An 18,227-nucleotide genomic window follows, 5' to 3' on the forward strand; every position below is an offset into this window, starting at 1 on the left:
TTCTTTATAACTCCATTTATAAATTAAAGATTCAGTAAGATTTAAAGGAAGAAACATTCTTTATATTAATTGAGAAAACAATGAGAAACTAAACAATTTTTATAAAAGTTAACTTCTAAAAAAAATACCCTCTATTTTTTGTTTATGTTTTTCATTTGTCAAAATTTACAATTTATAAATTTTGTTTGAACAACAATATACTGCCTTCGACAATTTACTTTCTATTATTATTTCTTCTCTGGGCTCTCCTCAATGGCCATAGTGCCTCCAATTTTTAGGATTAAAGTATTGTTATTAATTTTTTTGGAAACCGATATAATGTTTTTGAAAAATATCGGTATCTATCCATAATAAAGTCCAACTAGATTTGTAAAATATATATTAGTGACAAATCTGAAGAGGAGATGTTTTGAAAAGTAAATTCCAAACAAAATTAGAGATAGAGTGTTAATACAAGTTTTTTTCTTCTTATATATGTAAATAGAGAGATTTTGGTTAACTAATTGTCTTTCTTTGTTGTTTACATCAGTGTTGTAAATAGCAGTATGCGCTCGTCGGACGGATTTGATATCACCAAGCGATCAATCAAAAATAATCGAAAATCACTGGTCATAATCGGAAATAATCAGCCGATTAATCTGAAAATCCTGTGGTGGTTTGATCACCGTCAATGACTAATCGGCTATTTTTTGCAACACTGGTTTACATCATTATCTTCTTTTTGTGCATGTAGTTATGTGCTCGATGTCTACGCTGTAAATCGTTACACACCTGAATTAGTTCTTCACGAGTGGAATTCAAAGTTTTTTTTTTTTTGAAGTATTGGCAGCGGCTGCCAATAATAAAATTTTATTGAAGGGTGGAATTCAAAGTTGTGGATGGAAATGCCACCGAATTGGGTGACTCCATTCTGTTTTACAGTAAGGCAAACGTTTTAAGGAAAGGTTAATTATTACTAATGTAAATATTTCATTCAAGAAATATAAATAAGAGCTAAAGCACTGAACGTGCTTAGATAGTAAATAATGTATATATTTTGTAAAGTAAATCATTTATTGAAGTGTTTGATTTTAAAGAAGGATTTCAATGTCCATATGGTGACGGTGCTAATCGGCACCAATAATATTATTACATTGCAAATAATTATGTTTAATACTTATAACATAATTATTTAATTAGATAAATTGTATATATTATGCAATGTGCATACATAAAAAATTATATATTTTAATTTATTTTGGAATGCTTTAAGAGCTTATACAATAAAGGAATCAAATTTTGATAATTTAATTACCTTAATGAATATTAAAATACGGACAGCATTTCCTAATTTTTCATATCCACATAATTCACTTCAAAGCTTTCATTTATGCATGTGCACTTTGTACGATATATATTGATGAATATATGTTCAAGGTCACTCCTTTCTGCTCTTTGATTTGACCTGGAAAAGAAAGCCACCCTCTCTCCTTTAGGCAGAACAAGAAATATCCTTTCCCTTCTCCCAAAACCTTGCCTTCCTTTCTTCTCTCCCCAACGAGAGGAATAGAGAGGAATAGAGAGGAATAGAGAGGCAGAAACCAATGGAAGAGATCTCCCACCAGTTTGGAGCTACCAACACTAACCCATGGGGCTCTCTCAAGTACTCTTTCACGTCTCCTCATACCACTCAAACTAACAACCCTAACAGACCAAATCCAAATGCACTAGTTGCATCTCCTACTCCTTTAAGCGTTGCAATACCACTTGCATTGAACAGTACAACTCATGTAGCTGCACCTGCCAGTAAAGAAGCCTCTTCTTCTTCCTCCCCTTTCCAGATCGTGCCTAGTGAGGTTGAAGCCATCAAGGCTAAGATCATATCTCATCCGCACTATACTTCTCTCCTCGCTGCCTACTTAGATTGCCAAAAGGTGTATACTTCTTTCTTCTAGACATAAGTTGTACTTGATCGATGTGATACTGATTTAACTAAAATTATGCCAACTTTGATCACAGCAGTACAATATGATAATTCGTTCTATTTATAGAAACTTGGAAAGACGGTTTTTGATTGATGCTAAAATGTTCTAGCATCAGTGCTATTTTTATATTTTTTTAACTTATTTTTACAAAACCGTAAAAGTAGATTTTTTTTCTTTTTATGTTAATATATTTTTCATCTCTCTGTTAGCATAGCTACTACTATTGTCCTTTTATGCTACACCTAGTTTGCTCCAAACATTAAATACTCATTAATCAATTGAGGGATTACTTAGATTTTTCCTCGCATATCTTTTCTGTTGATAGGTAGGAGCTCCTCCAGAGGTGGCTGCACGGCTATCCGCAGTTGCTCAAGAGTTGGAAGTGAGACAGCGCAGCTCGTTTAATCGACCTGATGCACCAATTGAGCCAGAACTAGACCAATTCATGGTAATTGAGCCAGGAAATAAACATGTTATTATAATTGTAATAAATAATCACATTACATCTGAAAGCTAATTGGTACTTGTTAGTTTAAAGTTCACGAATTATTCATGCGAATATAATATACTATTATTCCCTAAAATAATCACATTGCAGTAGTTCAAGCTTGCAGTCCCCCCATTTTTTTTTTAATGTTTTGCACAACTAAAAATGGTTTTGATTTGGGATTATTTTGCAAGGTTTATCTTATCTTAGTTTTTGTCTACATATATATAGGAGGCCTATCATGAAATGCTAGTGAAGTATAGAGAAGAACTAACAAGGCCATTGCAAGAGGCCATGGAGTTTCTTCGCCGTGTCGAGACACAACTCAATTCCCCTTCACTCTTTAATCGATCACCACGGATCCTCTCAACTGGTAATTGCTTGGAAAAAGAATAGCATTTATTAATAATTATTCCTGTGCTTCGTTCTTTTTGAAAACTAGGGTTTAGCTAGCTTCTTTTTGAAATGTTTTTTTATTTAAAAATCTGACAGTGTTTGGGGTTCCAAAGCAAGAAAATGCCTTTTTGCCTCGAGAATAATCACTGAGAAGAAAATTTCTTTTGTACCCCTCCCCCCTTAATTTATTTTCTTGGGTTTTCTTGGTCATGCTTCTGATATAGGTTAAGAGAGGAAGGGAGGTATATGTTAAATAAATAAACAGTAGGGTAAGGGGTGAAATAACATTAAATGCCTCTCTAATCAATCCAATCGTGAACTTTTACAGCAATTAAAATCAAACCCTAGTTTTTTTTTTCTCCTTTTTTTGTCTTTTTCTTGTTTGTTTCTATCCTCTGATTGTTACAACCTTTTTCTCGTTACATTTATTTTTTGTTCGAAATAATCTTGGTTTAGAGTTTGTCGTCAAATTAAAAGACTTTGTTTGAATCTGTTATGTAAGTCTTTGATGATCTTTGGGTCAATTAAAGGCTCAAAGCTTTCCTTGTCAGAGAACTATGTTACTGATCCTTGTAGAGTTTCTGGACATTGCAGTGCAGCTTTTCTTGTATTTTGAGGAGAATAACATGTACTGTTATAAACCAAAAATCATTTGGTTATATGCTCCATTTACATGCACATTATTCCATGTTTAGCCCTTTCTTTTCAGCTCACATAAAAAAATTATTATATTCATCGTCTTTTCATGCTAGCATTGCTCATATTTAGTTCCATGTAATTTCAAGTAAAAATCATTGTTTATTGAACTTTGTTTGGAAAATTAGATGACCTCGCACGAATATTATCCTCAGTTATTTTGATCTTTGTATAAGCCTTCAATATTATCATGATTGTTTGTATAAACAAAACTAAGTGATCTTTCTTTTGTGCAGGTAGCGGTGGAAAGACGGTACTGCCAGAGAAAGATGCACATGGCGTGGATCAGGAACTCAAGCATCGTCTCTTAAAGAAGTACAGAGGCCACTTGGGCTCGCTCAAGCAGGAGTTATCCAAAGAGAAAAAGAAAGGCAAACTACCCATGGATGCACGCCAGCAGTTGTTGAATTGGTGGGAGATGCACTACAAGTGGCCTTATCCATCGGTGCGTGGTTTCTACTGACGTGTGCTTTTTAAGTCAGGGTACAACAAAATATTAAAAGAAATAAAATGGGAAGACTATTGAACTAGTGTCCATTTCTAGTTCAAAAATCCCCTCATTAATGAACCAAACGATGCAAGACACCTAACTATGAATTACACATTCTTTTTACTTTTATTGAATTAGTTTCTATATCTCACTTCTATCAATCTTTTTTCTGTAATCTCATATCTTTAAAAAAATATATAGCGTTTTGATTGTGTAGAGAAGTCTGTGATGTCAACCTTGGGTTTAAGATAACATAAAACCTTATCCAACTTGTAGGTGACATTATATTTAATTAGTTCCATTTAGCTCTCTCCATTTCATAGTTGCATCTGATCATTTGCTACATCTTACCAATGATTAAGGTAACTCGTATCTTGATATTTTTTAAGTACATGACTCCCAGCACACAGCCAAATGATGATAGTATATATTTGCATGCATCCACTATCAATCTATCTATGATAGATAGAAGATAGATATATCCCATGTTAAGTGGCTTCATGCATAAACAATAATAGACAAACCATTTAGTTTTGTGATCTGCACTAATACCTCTATCTAGTAAAATGTTATTAATCAAATACAATCAAATGCTGGGGCCAACCTAGTGCTCATAAATACAAATTAGGATTTGCTAGAAATATGTTGTCAAAATGTAAAGAACGTTAACAACTATACAATAAGTCAATGAAAAGCCAACAAATATTCAAATAATCATTTAAGAATATGATCTTTTTTAAATTAGTTATTATTGTTGCTACTATTATATTCTTCTTTTAGCAACCAGTAATATTCCACGTGTGCTTGTCATGGGCAATCACTTGTGTCGGGACTCCGGAGAGTAATAACTTAAATGTTAACTAACTGTAAATTGCTAAATCCATTAGTCTGATTTTTCTCTTATTATTTCTATATGCAGGAAACCCAAAAGATGGCATTGGCAGAGTCTACGGGCCTAGATCTGAAGCAAATAAACAACTGGTTCATAAACCGAAGGAAGCGCCACTGGAAACCATCAGATGAAATGGAGATTGTCAAGATGGATGCGTACCATCCCCCAAATGCGGCATCTGGTTTCTACATGGACGGTCACTTCTTAAGTGTGGGCATTTGCCACCGTGCTCCATAAAATATATGTAAGGTTTTCAATATAAAAACCTAGCCCTAAAACATGGTGTATGAATTATTCGTATGCTTGTTTGTTGTGTGTTTCATTGTATGTTGGTCATGAACTTACTCCAAAACTTCTTCCTCGTGGACTACTAGGTTTTTGATGTTGGTCATGAATTATTTGTATCGTATGCTTGTTTGCACTTGCTATATGGACTACTAGGTTTTTGATGATCTTATTGGATGCATTGCTCTACTGAGAGATCTGATTCAGTCGTGGGCACCTTCAAAATGCATAATTTGTTACACCCTTGGTACTAAAATAATGTTTCAGCTGTGTTCTTATACAATACTTAATAGACTAGAGTAGTACTACGCCCTAGTTTACGTATAACCCGCATTACATTTACTTTTTATCAGGAAAAATGAATTTCGATTGAAACCTCAGTTGGGACATGGGATTAGATTTTGAGGTACGGTTAGACATTGAAAAAGTGGAAGAGAAGGATATGTTTTAAATTATTTATATATTATGTGTATGTAAAATATTCAACCAAATTTTCACTCAAAAAAATGCGTTATAGGCTAAAACTTACATTTGAATTTCCACAAAAATAATTGGAAGCCTATTTTCACAAAAAAAAAAAATAATAAGTAGTGAAACATAACATTCTAAAATTTGGATTTTGTTTATTTTGTTGATAAATGTTATAAACTATTATATATGTCATGATAAGAAACATAAGTCCTTAATAAATTTGGAAGCTTTGAGAATTTTGCTTTAATATTCGTGCAAACTATATTCTTTAATATATATATAATTTGATTTTCTTTTTAAGTAATTTTAACTCTTGTATGACCGAAAGTTAAACAACTTTTCATGAGAATCTTCGTCTCTCCTGGCAACTGTCCTTTTCCTTACCTGTTTTCTCACGACAAAACAGAACCAACCTTTACTTTTGACCTGCACTTGCTTTCCCTTTTTCCTTTTTAAAACCTTGACAGCATCTGTCATTCTCTCTCTCTTTATCTCTCTCTCTCTGATATGGAACCCCAGCAGCGTGCTCAGCCATTTCCAAGGGAGGAGCAATATAGGGAATACTCAAATCATGAAGCAATGGTGAAAGACTAAGCAGCAGCCGCATAGATAAATCCGAAGCTTGTTTGCTTTGGTTTTATGGGGAATTGAGGCATTACGGTCCGATCTCTTCTCTTGGTAATTGCATGCTACCCTCTTTTTCTTTCTCTCTTTATCTATCTAGGATTTAAACAGGTTGTAAGGGACGCATTCTTGGACGCTCTAGCTAGCTTGTGTGCCTGACCTCTTCCTCACTTCTTCTCCTATAGCAACCCCTTTCTTTTTCTTTTTCTTTTTTTATGACATTAATTGTATGATTTTATTTGTATTTTTAGTGATTAGAGATTAGTGTTTTGTAATGTGTGAGGATAAAGCTTTGTATTGAGTAATTTAATCTGGGAATGCTGCACTCACACTTGTTTTGCTCCATCTTTTTTTTTGTTTTCCTTTTCTTTCTTTTTAACCATTAATTAATTGATGGAATATCTGCCTGTGAGTGTTTTTATCTATTTTAAATCATTCCAAGTAAGAAGAGTTTAAGACTTTAAATAAAATTTAGTTCATTTTTTAGTTGGAAGTTGTATTTCAAAAAAAAAAAAAAAAGCAAAGTGTTAGCAATATTAGAAAAATGACAGCTGTGACAAACGGGGTTATGTAGAGTGGGAACATAGGACAGAGGTCTAAAACAGAGGTAGGTCCGGTGGTCTCGCGAGGTTTCTGTAGGTTAAAAGCTTCTCCACTGGCGGCGGTTATTCTTATGTAGGCATTGTTTTGACTAAAATTTTCTGGTCAAGTGGTCATGCTATCAGTTTTTTAGGGGTTAGACCGGGAGTACGTATCCTCTGAGATATCTCAACTTTTGCGTGACTGACGTGTCCGGTGCCTATTCGGGGATGATGTAGGGGTCAGTGTCATGTGGGCTTTGAGATTCGTGCAGAACGTATTTAAACGGTTAGGATTTTCCATAAAGTCACGCAAAGTTTGAGATATCTCAGAGGATACGATTCGTTAGTCCGGTGGATCATGTAACTTTATTGATTTTTTTTAAATTTAATATCTTTATATTTTTTCGTTATAATTTATGAAATTATTTTTTTTAACATTAACAAAGTAGTGTCGGTTTATATAAAAAATATTTAAAGCATGCTACAACTCAACGAGCAAATTTTTCATCTAGGTTATAAAAAAAAAAAATTAAACATTGCTTAATGATCTATTTAGCAGTACTGTGAAAACAAATGTGAAGATCTTATACTATTTTTCATGATATTTCAAATAATTTTGGTAAATGGAATTTGTAAACTATAGTATGATGTTGTATGTCATTCTGATCTTCAATAAACGATATATAATGGAGATGTTAAATATCTCGCTATTTTTTATGTATCGCTTCACTAATTACTTGTGTTGATTTCTAATTTTGTAAAAAATTGAAACATTCCAAAAGAAAATTATAAAGTCATTCTAATTAGACATAGCCTGCATGATAAGAAATAAAAGAATTGTAGAAAAAATAATTTATTGTGTAAATTTGGTTTTGTTGACGAAGATATCTATGTCATTTCGTATTAGAAAAAAATATAGTAAAAAAAAGTATTAAAAGATTAACATCATTTTATAAGAAAGTCGTCCCAATAATAATTATCATTGATATTAAAAATATTCTCTTTCTTTTATAAATTTATAGCGTATCGTTTTCCACAAAATAATAACATCAACGACTTGGCTCTCGTGAATATTATTTTTGCCGTATAAACATAACAATTACCGTATTATGTTGTATTTATTCGGATATATAAAATTTGGACTCAAACGAAATAAATTACAATGACCAATTCACTAATTATCTACAAATATTAGTAAAAACTTCATAGAATAGTACTGTAAATTGACGTTAATATATTTTGCAAATTAAATGTACAATTATATCGAAATTACAATATATCTTATCATGGGCATTTCTTTAATTAATGTCTTTATTTATGCATGGTACGTAAGTCGCATGTTTAAAAGAGAACTTATTAATTACAGCCACTTACGTACCATGCATTAAAAATAATTTTAAAGGCATTAATATTTTAACTGTATAATTAACTGTATAGCACAAAAGTACTTAAAAACAAAGAATATTCATATTTTGTAAGTAATTAACTGTATAAACATTAATTTCACAATTAGGATAAACAATACTTAAAAATTAACTATATAATGCTCCAATTATTTATTATAATGGTTGAAATCATATTAATCGTAAACTAAATTTATTCATTTATGTTCACTTATTTAAATTTTTGGAGAAACTAAAAACTTATTAATTTCTGTTTCCGTTTAATTAATTCTTTTTTTTTCTGACATCATTAAAAAATATCAAGCTTATTTAGACGTCAAATATTCATAGTAGATATTTTGGGTTTGTAAGTTTTTCGAAAAAAAATTGAAAAAAAAAGAAGAAGTTGAGCAAGCTCAGCGTTTGGGAAAAAAAACAGAGGTCCAAGAAGATGTTTTTTTCCCTACAAATTATATGTAAGAGAATGAGAATATAACCTAGTTAGGCGATGAAAATGGGAATAAAAGCTGAGATCCGAACGGTTCATGTGTGCAAATACCGATTTTTTTATTTATATCCAAAAAATAAATAAAATTTTAAAAAATATCCAAATCCTGACTGAAATTCAAAAACTATCTAAACCGGTGCTCCAATAACCGAAATAGGCCTTTCTTTCCGGTCAACCAATTCCCGGATTTAAAGAAATGGTCCGGTTAATGGTTTACCGGAAAGGTTATTGGTATAGCGCAATTTTAATATAAATCCGGTTAAGGGTGCACCGGTTTTGATTTTTTTTTTTTTTTTTTAAAACAGAAAAAAAAATTTTGTATTAAAATATTAGAAATGTTGAATATATTTCTTTGAAAATAGATGGAATACAATATAATTTGATTTATTACAAAGATTGCAACAAATAACCCGGGTCAATATTTTTCAGGCCGGATTTTTCGCGGCTGTAAGAAAAATTAATATATTTATTTATGTGTTATTGGAAAAAAATAAAAATGCTTCGATTGTGAGTTATTGATCCCGGTTCAAAAGTCACTTCTAGGTAATTCAGAAAATATTGTAATCCTTCTAGTACATTTAATTTATAAAAAGTTTTATCTATTTTTGAAAAAAAAACAAAAACTTTAATTTATTTAATGATTGTTTTTCAAAAAGAATTCTCAAAATAGATACAACTTTTAATAAATTAAATGTACTAGAAATATCACAATATTTTCTGAATTACCTAGAAGTGACTTTTGAACTGGGATCAATAACTCACAATCGTGAAAAATCCGGCCTGAAAAATATTGATCCGGGTTATTTGTTGCAATCTTTCTAATAAATCAAATTATATTGTATTCCATCTATTTTCAAAGAAATATATTCAACATTTCTAATATTTTAATACCAAAAAAAATTATGTTTTAAAAAAAAAACAAAACCGGTTCACCCTTAACTGGATTTATATTAAAATTGCGCTATACCAATAACCTTTCCGGTAAACCATTAACCGGACCATTTCTTTAAATCCAGGAATTGGTTGACCGGAAAGAATGGCCAATTTCGGTTATTGGAGCACCGGTTTAGATAGTTTTTGAATTTCAGTCAGGATTTGGATATTTTTCAAAATTTTATTTATTTTTTGGATATAAATAAAAAATAGGGTACAAATAGCTATAAAGTCATTTTATCTAAGAATTCCCATAGATAGCATCGCTACCGAACAGACTTTAATTGAGTCGAAAAAAATAGAATCATCATCACTTATTTGTCTTGTTCCATTCTATTTTAAAATTTGACTTCCAAACTCTTAATATGAAGTTTCGAAATTAATTATGATATTATGAAAAGAATTTTGAGAGCTTCAGTTACACTGTAAATTCAAAATTTTGAATAAAATATAATAAATTTTTCATCAACGGTGTTCAATTTGAAAGTAGACCGAGTCCATGCTCAATACTACAACAAATCTAACTCCTACAAACGGTATTATCTTGCTCCGTTGGGTAGGAACGGAATACGAAGCGCTGGGTAAGACAAATCCAGTCTGCGATGGGTCCCACAAACCTGGAGGTTGATTCACTGGCACGTCAAATCCTTAGCCGGATTTGAGTGGGGGCCCGTAGAAGCTTGGGCTAACTTAAGAAGGTCAAATACTTATTTGATTCACTGGCACGTCAAATACTTATTTGATGGCTTTAAATATGTTTTTTTTTTTTTCAATTTAGACCTTCAGTTTACAAGGTCTCAAATGTTTCTCTCAATGTGATATTTATTTGATTTTGCACTGTGGTAGCTTTCAATTTTTATATCTAAATTGATTAATTGATTACATATTTTTTTTGTTCATTTAAGAAAAATCTAAATTTCTTAATTTTTATATCTAAATTATTATTTTTTGTTCATTTAAGAAAAATGTAAAGACAATAGATCGGACAATTAATGAAGAAGCCAGACTGTGACATTTATTTGATCTGTTGTATTTTCAATCAACGACTTGCAAAAAAAAAAAAAAACAAAGAAATGAAGGCAAAATGTTACTATATATGAGAAAATTCTTTTGTTGTCTCAATGTGTCTAACTTTATATATTTTTGAAACATAATTTAATTGATAAAAAAACGTATCTGTAACGAGTCAAATAACTTTCATATTCATAAATGTAATATTTTATTCTCATAAGTTCGTCTAAACTATTTTAATCTTCTGATTATATATTATAACTTCCCACAAAAATGATTATCATTTTAATCTTCTGATTATATATATCATATTTTAAATTGATCATAGGAGCAAATCTCAAAATTTGAGGTACCTCAGAAAGCGTGACTCTTGACTTCTTGGGGTTGTTTGTTAACGGGCTGATGGGCTGAAAATTTTGAAACTGGGTCTATACCAGGCCTCAAGAGATTTTATCTTTTTATCAAATTAGTGTTTTAGATTTAACATTGAAAAAATCAAGTATAATCCATGGAAAAACACCAAAAAGAAACTTACAGTTGATAGTTGCATGAAAATACTGATACAGATTCTCTCTGAATGTCTACTGTACTGGTTCATATTATGAATTGTTACAGTATACATTATATATGTTCTCAGAAAAAGAAACTATCAGAAAAAATAGCTATTAAAAATCTATTGAACAATTAAATTGGTTCAACTGATCGGCACGGGGATTCCGTACCAGATTCTTCACACTGGATCTCGTCAATTGAGATTCCGTTGAGTTTAAGCTGGATTTCTTCGATTATCACAGGGTAGCATAGTTTTAGATGATCATATCCGTTCGTTGATGTGATTTTGGTATAATTTTCCGATACCGCAGTAAAATCAATACAAACTTTCTTTAAATGGGCGTGTTCGGCGGACACATGGGATTGAAAACGGATTTGAAATATGGGTCAAAATCAGTGGCGAGTCTAGGAATTCAATCTAAGGTAGGCAAGAAAAACAATAAAATAATTGTAAAAAAAATTTTAACATAAATGAACATCAAAGGTTTCAACTAAGTCAAAAGTTAATAACAAATATTCTTTTACATATCAAAAAAAGATGAAATATATTAACGCTACAAAATCAAGTCAATGGAGGGAGCTTTCCTCTACGGTTACTCATATTTTGCCATCGTTGCATAATCCGTTCATCAACTACCTCGTCAAATAACTCACTCTCAACGTAAGTAACCAAACAATCATTCAAGAATTGATCTCCCATTGAATTCCTTACTCGGTTTTTCACATAATTCATTGCCGAAAATACCCTTTCAACACTAGCCGTAGCTACCGGCAATATCAATGCTAATTTCACTAATTTGTAAACTAATGGATAAACATTGTGCCTCCTCTTTTCCACCATTTTTTTAGAAAGTTCAACTATGCCCTTTAACTTCAAAAAATCATCATCACTTCGCATATCCATGCGATAATTCTCCAATTGACCATCTAGGACAACAAGTTCATATTGGTTGAAATCAGAGGGATAAAATCGAGCTAATTGAACCAACCTATCTTTATTAAATGATGAAAAAGAGTTACTCGGGTATAAGCATGACATACAAAATTTATTAGTTTTAATGTATCAAATCAACCACTCAAAGCATGCATTATAATGTAGTTAATTTAACTTAGCCATGTGCAGTACTACAAAATAGAAAGCATTATACAAATATACAATATATTAGTTGACCAAGCTATACAAAAACCTATCAGAAACAAATGCCTATACAAATACCTATCAGCAATTCAACATTATACAAAATAGAAAGCACTAAACTTTGCAGAAACAAATCCCTATCAAATTAATTGACCAAGCTATACATACAACCAATTGCCAAATTAATTGACCAATTAATGGATGCTTTGCAGAAAATTGACCAATTAAAGCTGTATTGTAAAATTGACCAATCTGATATATTGTAAAATTAACCAAAACCAATTAATGGATGCTTTTAGTATAAGTTTATTTTCCCATAATTGTTTGGCGATGTCAGATTGTTAAATCAAGTCAATCAGATCTGCTATAAAAGTGTTAAATCAACTAACCTTTGCAATTAAAGTTGAGGCGAAGGAATTAGGTTTTGGCGCTGAGAGAAGGAAAAGCTGAGGCGCACAGGAGTCAGGACGGCAGGAGAGAAGATGCGCGGTGCCGGTGCGCGCACGCTGAGCGAAGGAGAGAAGACGCGCAACGGCCGACGGAGCCCGGCCTCCTTTCCCTTCGCGACAGACAGACGCGACTCACCTTCTTCTTTTCTTCACGCAGAGACATTCTTTTCCTTCACGTAAGAGATGGTTCTGGGCCTGGGGTAGGCAGAATATCACTCCTGGGGTAGGCAAGCCCAAAGCATAAGCCCAGTCCAAAAAAAAAAAAATTCCAGGGGTAGGCAAGTGCCTACCCCTGTTGTACATTGGACTCGCCCCTGGTTATTATAAATATCATATATAGTTGTAAAATGATTGGAGTATTTCATTTTATATAATTTTTTGAAATTAAAATCACAATCATGACAGGTTCACAGTATTCCTTCAAAAAATCTTAATTATCACTGATAGTGCAAGCTGTGAAAATATACAACTTAAAATGACACATCAGCATGTACATATATACAAGACACAGTATTTTATGAATTAATTAATTTATTATATTTCTTTTTGGGTGGGCATGGGGTTATTGACCAAAAAAAAAGAAAAAAACGAAAACGCATGCGAGAAAAATTAACCTTCTCACAAATGGCGCATTTCTCATCCAAGGATTTGAAGCTGTGTTCAGCTTGAACTTTTTGTCTAGCACGGAAGCCTATCTTCACCCAATAATCAATAAAATCACTGTTTATTTTTAAAAATCACAATACGCAGGAGAAGTTTGTCAATATTAAAATACAAGATGGGTATAAAGTATAAACAAGTGCATTACTGATAGATCAAAGTTAGCTATTGGTTTGCTTCTATATATTTCAATCGATCCAATCCAATCGTATGCAATAAGTTAGCATTTGCATGTATATCACAAAGGCAGATTTAGCAGGGAGCAGGAATAGAGTTTGAACCATTTTTGTTGCAGGGAAGCCTATCTTCTCCCAATCCTCAATATACACATACACTGTTCATTTTTCAAATGGTTATAATGAGTATGGCTAATATAACATCAGTGTCATTTCAATCTATATAACACCAACTCCAAAACCTATCAAATCGAGTTCAAATGGTGAATCCAAACCGTTCAAATTAATTTACTTTATGAGTGATGCGTTTTCGAGTTATTTTAGTATCAAATCAAGCGGCAAAAAAATTGAAAAATGAATGTATTAAAATTAACTTAAAAACTCACACATTTGACCGCTTGACTTGATACCAAATAAACTCAAAAACTTATAAATTTTATATGTAAATGCACAACTAATGAAGTAGATCGGTTTGAACGGTTTGGATTCACCATTTGAACTCGATTTGATAGGTTTTAAATTTGGTGTTATATAGATTGAAATACACTGATGTTATATTAGCCATACTCAGTTATAATCTAGTGCATTACTTATGATGGACAACTTCTTTGTATACATACAGTTGAGCCCCAGAAATGCAGGAAAGGTTCTGGCCCAAAATGGGTGGCTCCGGCCCGTGTTATCACTACATCAAAGGTCCAATCAGTAGGTCCAACTAATTAGAGTCAGCCGTTAATTGGGCTTGAAGCCTGGAATTTTGAATTTTCTCCTAAAGGTCATTAGTTATTTTATTTTATTTTTTGAATACATGTTAGAGGTCCAATCACACAATTATTTAATATTCAAAAGAGATTTCTCCATCCGGATTTCGAATATGCGACCTTTCACATGGAGAGTATTTGCATTTGCCACTATATCAAAAACTAGTTTCCTAAAGGTCATTAGTTATTAATAATTAACTAACAGCTCCGAATTAATTATCTTTTTAATATAAGATAAGATTTGCTAATTATATGCATGTTCTTACTGTGGAGCCGACCTGATCTGTGGCGTTCTTGAGATGCCAGTTCAAGGGCACAAAATAATTAAGAAAAAGGCTAATTATATTACTAAGGGTAAGTTATATATACTGTTCGCATTTGTGGACAGATGTTAAATCTAACAATGCAATATTGACCTAAGCTAGCTATTCATGTGGGATTTTGTTTTGCTCATGAACTGCTCAAGCCGTTAATAAATAATTTAAAAGGTGGAAGATCATTAGCCAATGGGTATGCATATATATGTTTCAATCGATCTAATCCAAGCAAGCACTATGCTAGCATTCATGCATATTGTGAAAATAACATCATGACATGATTTTCATGGAGACTTACATTCTGTTGTTTCCATCATTTCTGTAGGTCATGAGCCCCTTAATTTCATCACACTTGCTATGTCCAACCACCACAATGTTCTCCACCTAAACAATGAAGTAATGTTCAGACTTCATAAAAAAAAAAAAAAAAAAATTAGCTTGCACTAATGTGTCAAATTATTACTTGAAGTTCTAGTTAATAAATTTGAACAAACTAGAAGTTCTATCTTCTGTCTTCAACAGTGAAGAATTATATGTTTTTGTTGGCCTCTCTTATCAAGTTAATTATCATACACTAATGTGTTAAATTAATACCTTGAGGTGCAGAACAGCATACTCAATCGCCAAACCTTCACTGGTGTATTTGGTCTACATTCATACACAGAAGGTATGTTAAAAGCATTAAAAAGAAATTTATCAAATCACTAAATATAATTTTTTGGAAGGAAACATTCAATGGAAGTTATTTCATCCGATTTTTAAGGATTAATTACCTTGTCAAAGGGTGGGACAATGTTGGCAAAGTTGCGAACAGTGAAGGCCTCCCCAGGCTGGAACCCGAGTGTAATTGAGGGGCAGACACGCGAGTCAGTGCACTAGTGCAGGCAAACAGCATATACTGCCACACAAAAACCAAAGAAATTAATTTCACCATTAATATAGATATTTAGATAAGCGACACATATATTAGTGTCATTTTTTATTTTATTTTTTTCCATTGAGGAATTAGCTGTGGCAAGTTGTCTGTCCAGCATACTCTACTCTATTTGCAAAAGAAAGAAAAATTACGAGAATATCTCAGATGTGAGTTCAAAGAACTTAAAAACAACAGCATAGATCATACATACCAGTGAAGGGCATGTATATATGATTTATAAATAATGAGTTCCAGAATTTAAAACAACAACTATACGTTTTTAAACCAGTTTGCACTCTATGGAAAAATTTATATTTTATATTAAACAAATTCAAATAATATGTATTTTCAAGATTCAAATGATGAGTAATGAAATATTAATTTTGAGTAAAGGTTGAACGTCAAGTCACCCAACTATTTAATATCCACAAGGCATTGTCTTTGCCACTAGACCAAAGACGGAAATCAGTGTACATTTTAAACTACCGTATTAATTAAATGGAAATCAGTGTACATTTTGTAATATGAGGAAGTATTCTGCGGTAGGCAGATGCAGATTTTAAGTGACATAAAAACAATTAATCTTGAAAATATTTCAGGTGTGAGTTGAAAGAACTTGAAAATAACAACATATATCATACCTTGGGCCATTGTCCATTCTTGAGGGGACCAAACACATTTGGCTTCTTGCTGTAAAATTTCATAAATTAAAAAGATCTTAAACATTATAAACAAATATCTGATCAACTGAATTAAAAAGGGAAAAAATACAAAATTAGCCTCCAAAAAGAAAAAAAATATTTTATGAATGGAATATGTCAGTAATGCAGATATACTGACTCATACACGATCGGTCTTGAACTGCTTAAATCCAGTGATTAATCTCTCCACCGGATCTATCTCCTTACAGATTTCACAAAAGTAAATTGAAAATTATAATCAAATTCAACAAAATAAGATTGAAGAAGTTAATTGCAATCGATCACAGGGAGAAAGAAGTATATATGCACCATGAACTTGCCTGATTCACTTACTCTCGCTGTGTTGAAATATACTAAATTAAAATAGAGAATTTTGAGTTGAATATACCAATGAAATTTAGGATATGCTCCTTGTAATCTTCAATCTGGATTTTGAAGCAGTACTGAAATTAATAATTTTGTTTTTTTTTTCTTTTGCCAAATTGCAATAACTGACTATTGAATGGGGGTACTTTACTTGTTTTAATTCTTGCTTCCTTGTAAAATTTGCAGTATAGAGAGTAGAGACTAATGGATCTTGGAATACCAAAAATCATTGGTAAGTAACTCTTTAGTTGACTAAAAAGTTACCATTCCAACATATTTATGTCTGAATCTTAAAATTTTGACATGAATTTGAGGTACCTCAAAGCTCAATAGAATTCAGTGAAGAGCATCCTAAAGGATTTTGTCTAAGATTTCAGAGGTACACAAATCAGTTGGATTTGATTTATACATGTAAAGGTATAAATCAACTCTTTAGTTGACTAAACTATTTAAGTACATTAATAGTTCCTCTTAGAAACTTTACATAATTATCTCTAAGATATATAGATGTTCAATCTATCTTAAAATGTGATCAATTGAGTTTTATTTCTAATCAAATGATCCAAACCGTTAGATTCCAATCTATATTAAAATGTGTTTGGAGACAAAATTTTATATTTTTTGAAATTTTTTTACTATCTATTAAGATGGTTTGAAAATCGTTGTTTTTTAATGTTGCAGAATTTTAATAAAAACAACGATTTTCAAACCATATTGATAAATAATAAAAAAAAAAATCAAAAAATGTAAAATTTTGTCTCCAATCACATTTTAATATAAATTGAACATCTAATGGTTTGGATTGACTTTTTAGACTTTAAAAATTGAAAAATCTAACCGTTTGATCTGGAAACTAGAAACAAATGTTTTGAACTTAGCCACTCTATAGAGAGAGAGAGAGAGAGAGAGAGTAAAACTAGGGTGTTCTTAAGTTCACCAAGCCTCTTGGTGAACTCAAGTCTAAAACCCATCAAATCGACTTCAAACGACAAATCTGAACCATTGAAATCCGCATACCTTACGAGTGATGCATCTACATGTAAAAAAAATTAATTTTGCATAGAGTCAAGTAGTAAAAAAATGTTAAAAAAAAAATGCATTAAAATTAATTTATTAATCTTCTAATTTTGACCGCTTGACTTTATACTAAATTAATTCTAATGTTTAAATTTTTTTACATATAGACGCATCACTCGTAAGGTATGAGAGTTTCAACGGTTCAGATTTTTTATTTAAAGCCGATTCGATAAATTTTAGACTTGAGTTCACTAAGAGGCTTGATAAACTTAAGAGGACCCTACTTCTGCTCTCTCTCTCTCTCTCTCTCTCTATATATATATATATATATATATATAGGAATATGCTAGCATGCTATGCATAGCATAGAGTCCCTCCATGCAACGCTTTGGATTTCGACTTTTCAAAATTCTAACGGTCGATCCGAACCGTTCATCTTGTTCTCCATATTAAT

General features: G+C 31.8%; 1 protein-coding gene across 1 annotated transcript; it reads left to right on the forward strand.

The window, feature by feature from the left end:
- The first annotated feature begins 1,579 nt into the window (after positions 1-1,579).
- On the forward strand, positions 1,580-5,192 carry LOC144564573 (homeobox protein KNOX3-like). The gene is made up of 5 exons (XM_078314176.1): positions 1,580-1,913; positions 2,290-2,412; positions 2,683-2,845; positions 3,777-3,988; positions 4,953-5,192. The coding sequence occupies exons 1-5, from the start codon at positions 1,584-1,586 to the stop codon at positions 5,160-5,162; spliced, it is 1,038 nt and encodes a 345-aa protein (XP_078170302.1). The 5' UTR covers positions 1,580-1,583; the 3' UTR covers positions 5,163-5,192.
- The last annotated feature ends 13,035 nt before the right edge of the window (positions 5,193-18,227 follow it).

Source organism: Carex rostrata, chromosome 13 (genome assembly GCF_964058835.1).
Source record: "Carex rostrata chromosome 13, lpCarRost1.2, whole genome shotgun sequence".
NCBI classification, from domain to species: domain Eukaryota; kingdom Viridiplantae; phylum Streptophyta; class Magnoliopsida; order Poales; family Cyperaceae; genus Carex; species Carex rostrata.

Excerpts from the sequence above, each read along its gene's own strand:
- LOC144564573 (XM_078314176.1), top strand. The coding sequence starts at position 1,584 with ATGGAAGAGATCTCCCACCAGTTTGGAGCTACCAACACTAACCCATGG. Across the intron at positions 1,914-2,289 it reads CCTACTTAGATTGCCAAAAG|GTAGGAGCTCCTCCAGAGGT; the intron begins GTGTATACTTCT and ends TTCTGTTGATAG. Across the intron at positions 2,413-2,682 it reads CAGAACTAGACCAATTCATG|GAGGCCTATCATGAAATGCT; the intron begins GTAATTGAGCCA and ends ACATATATATAG.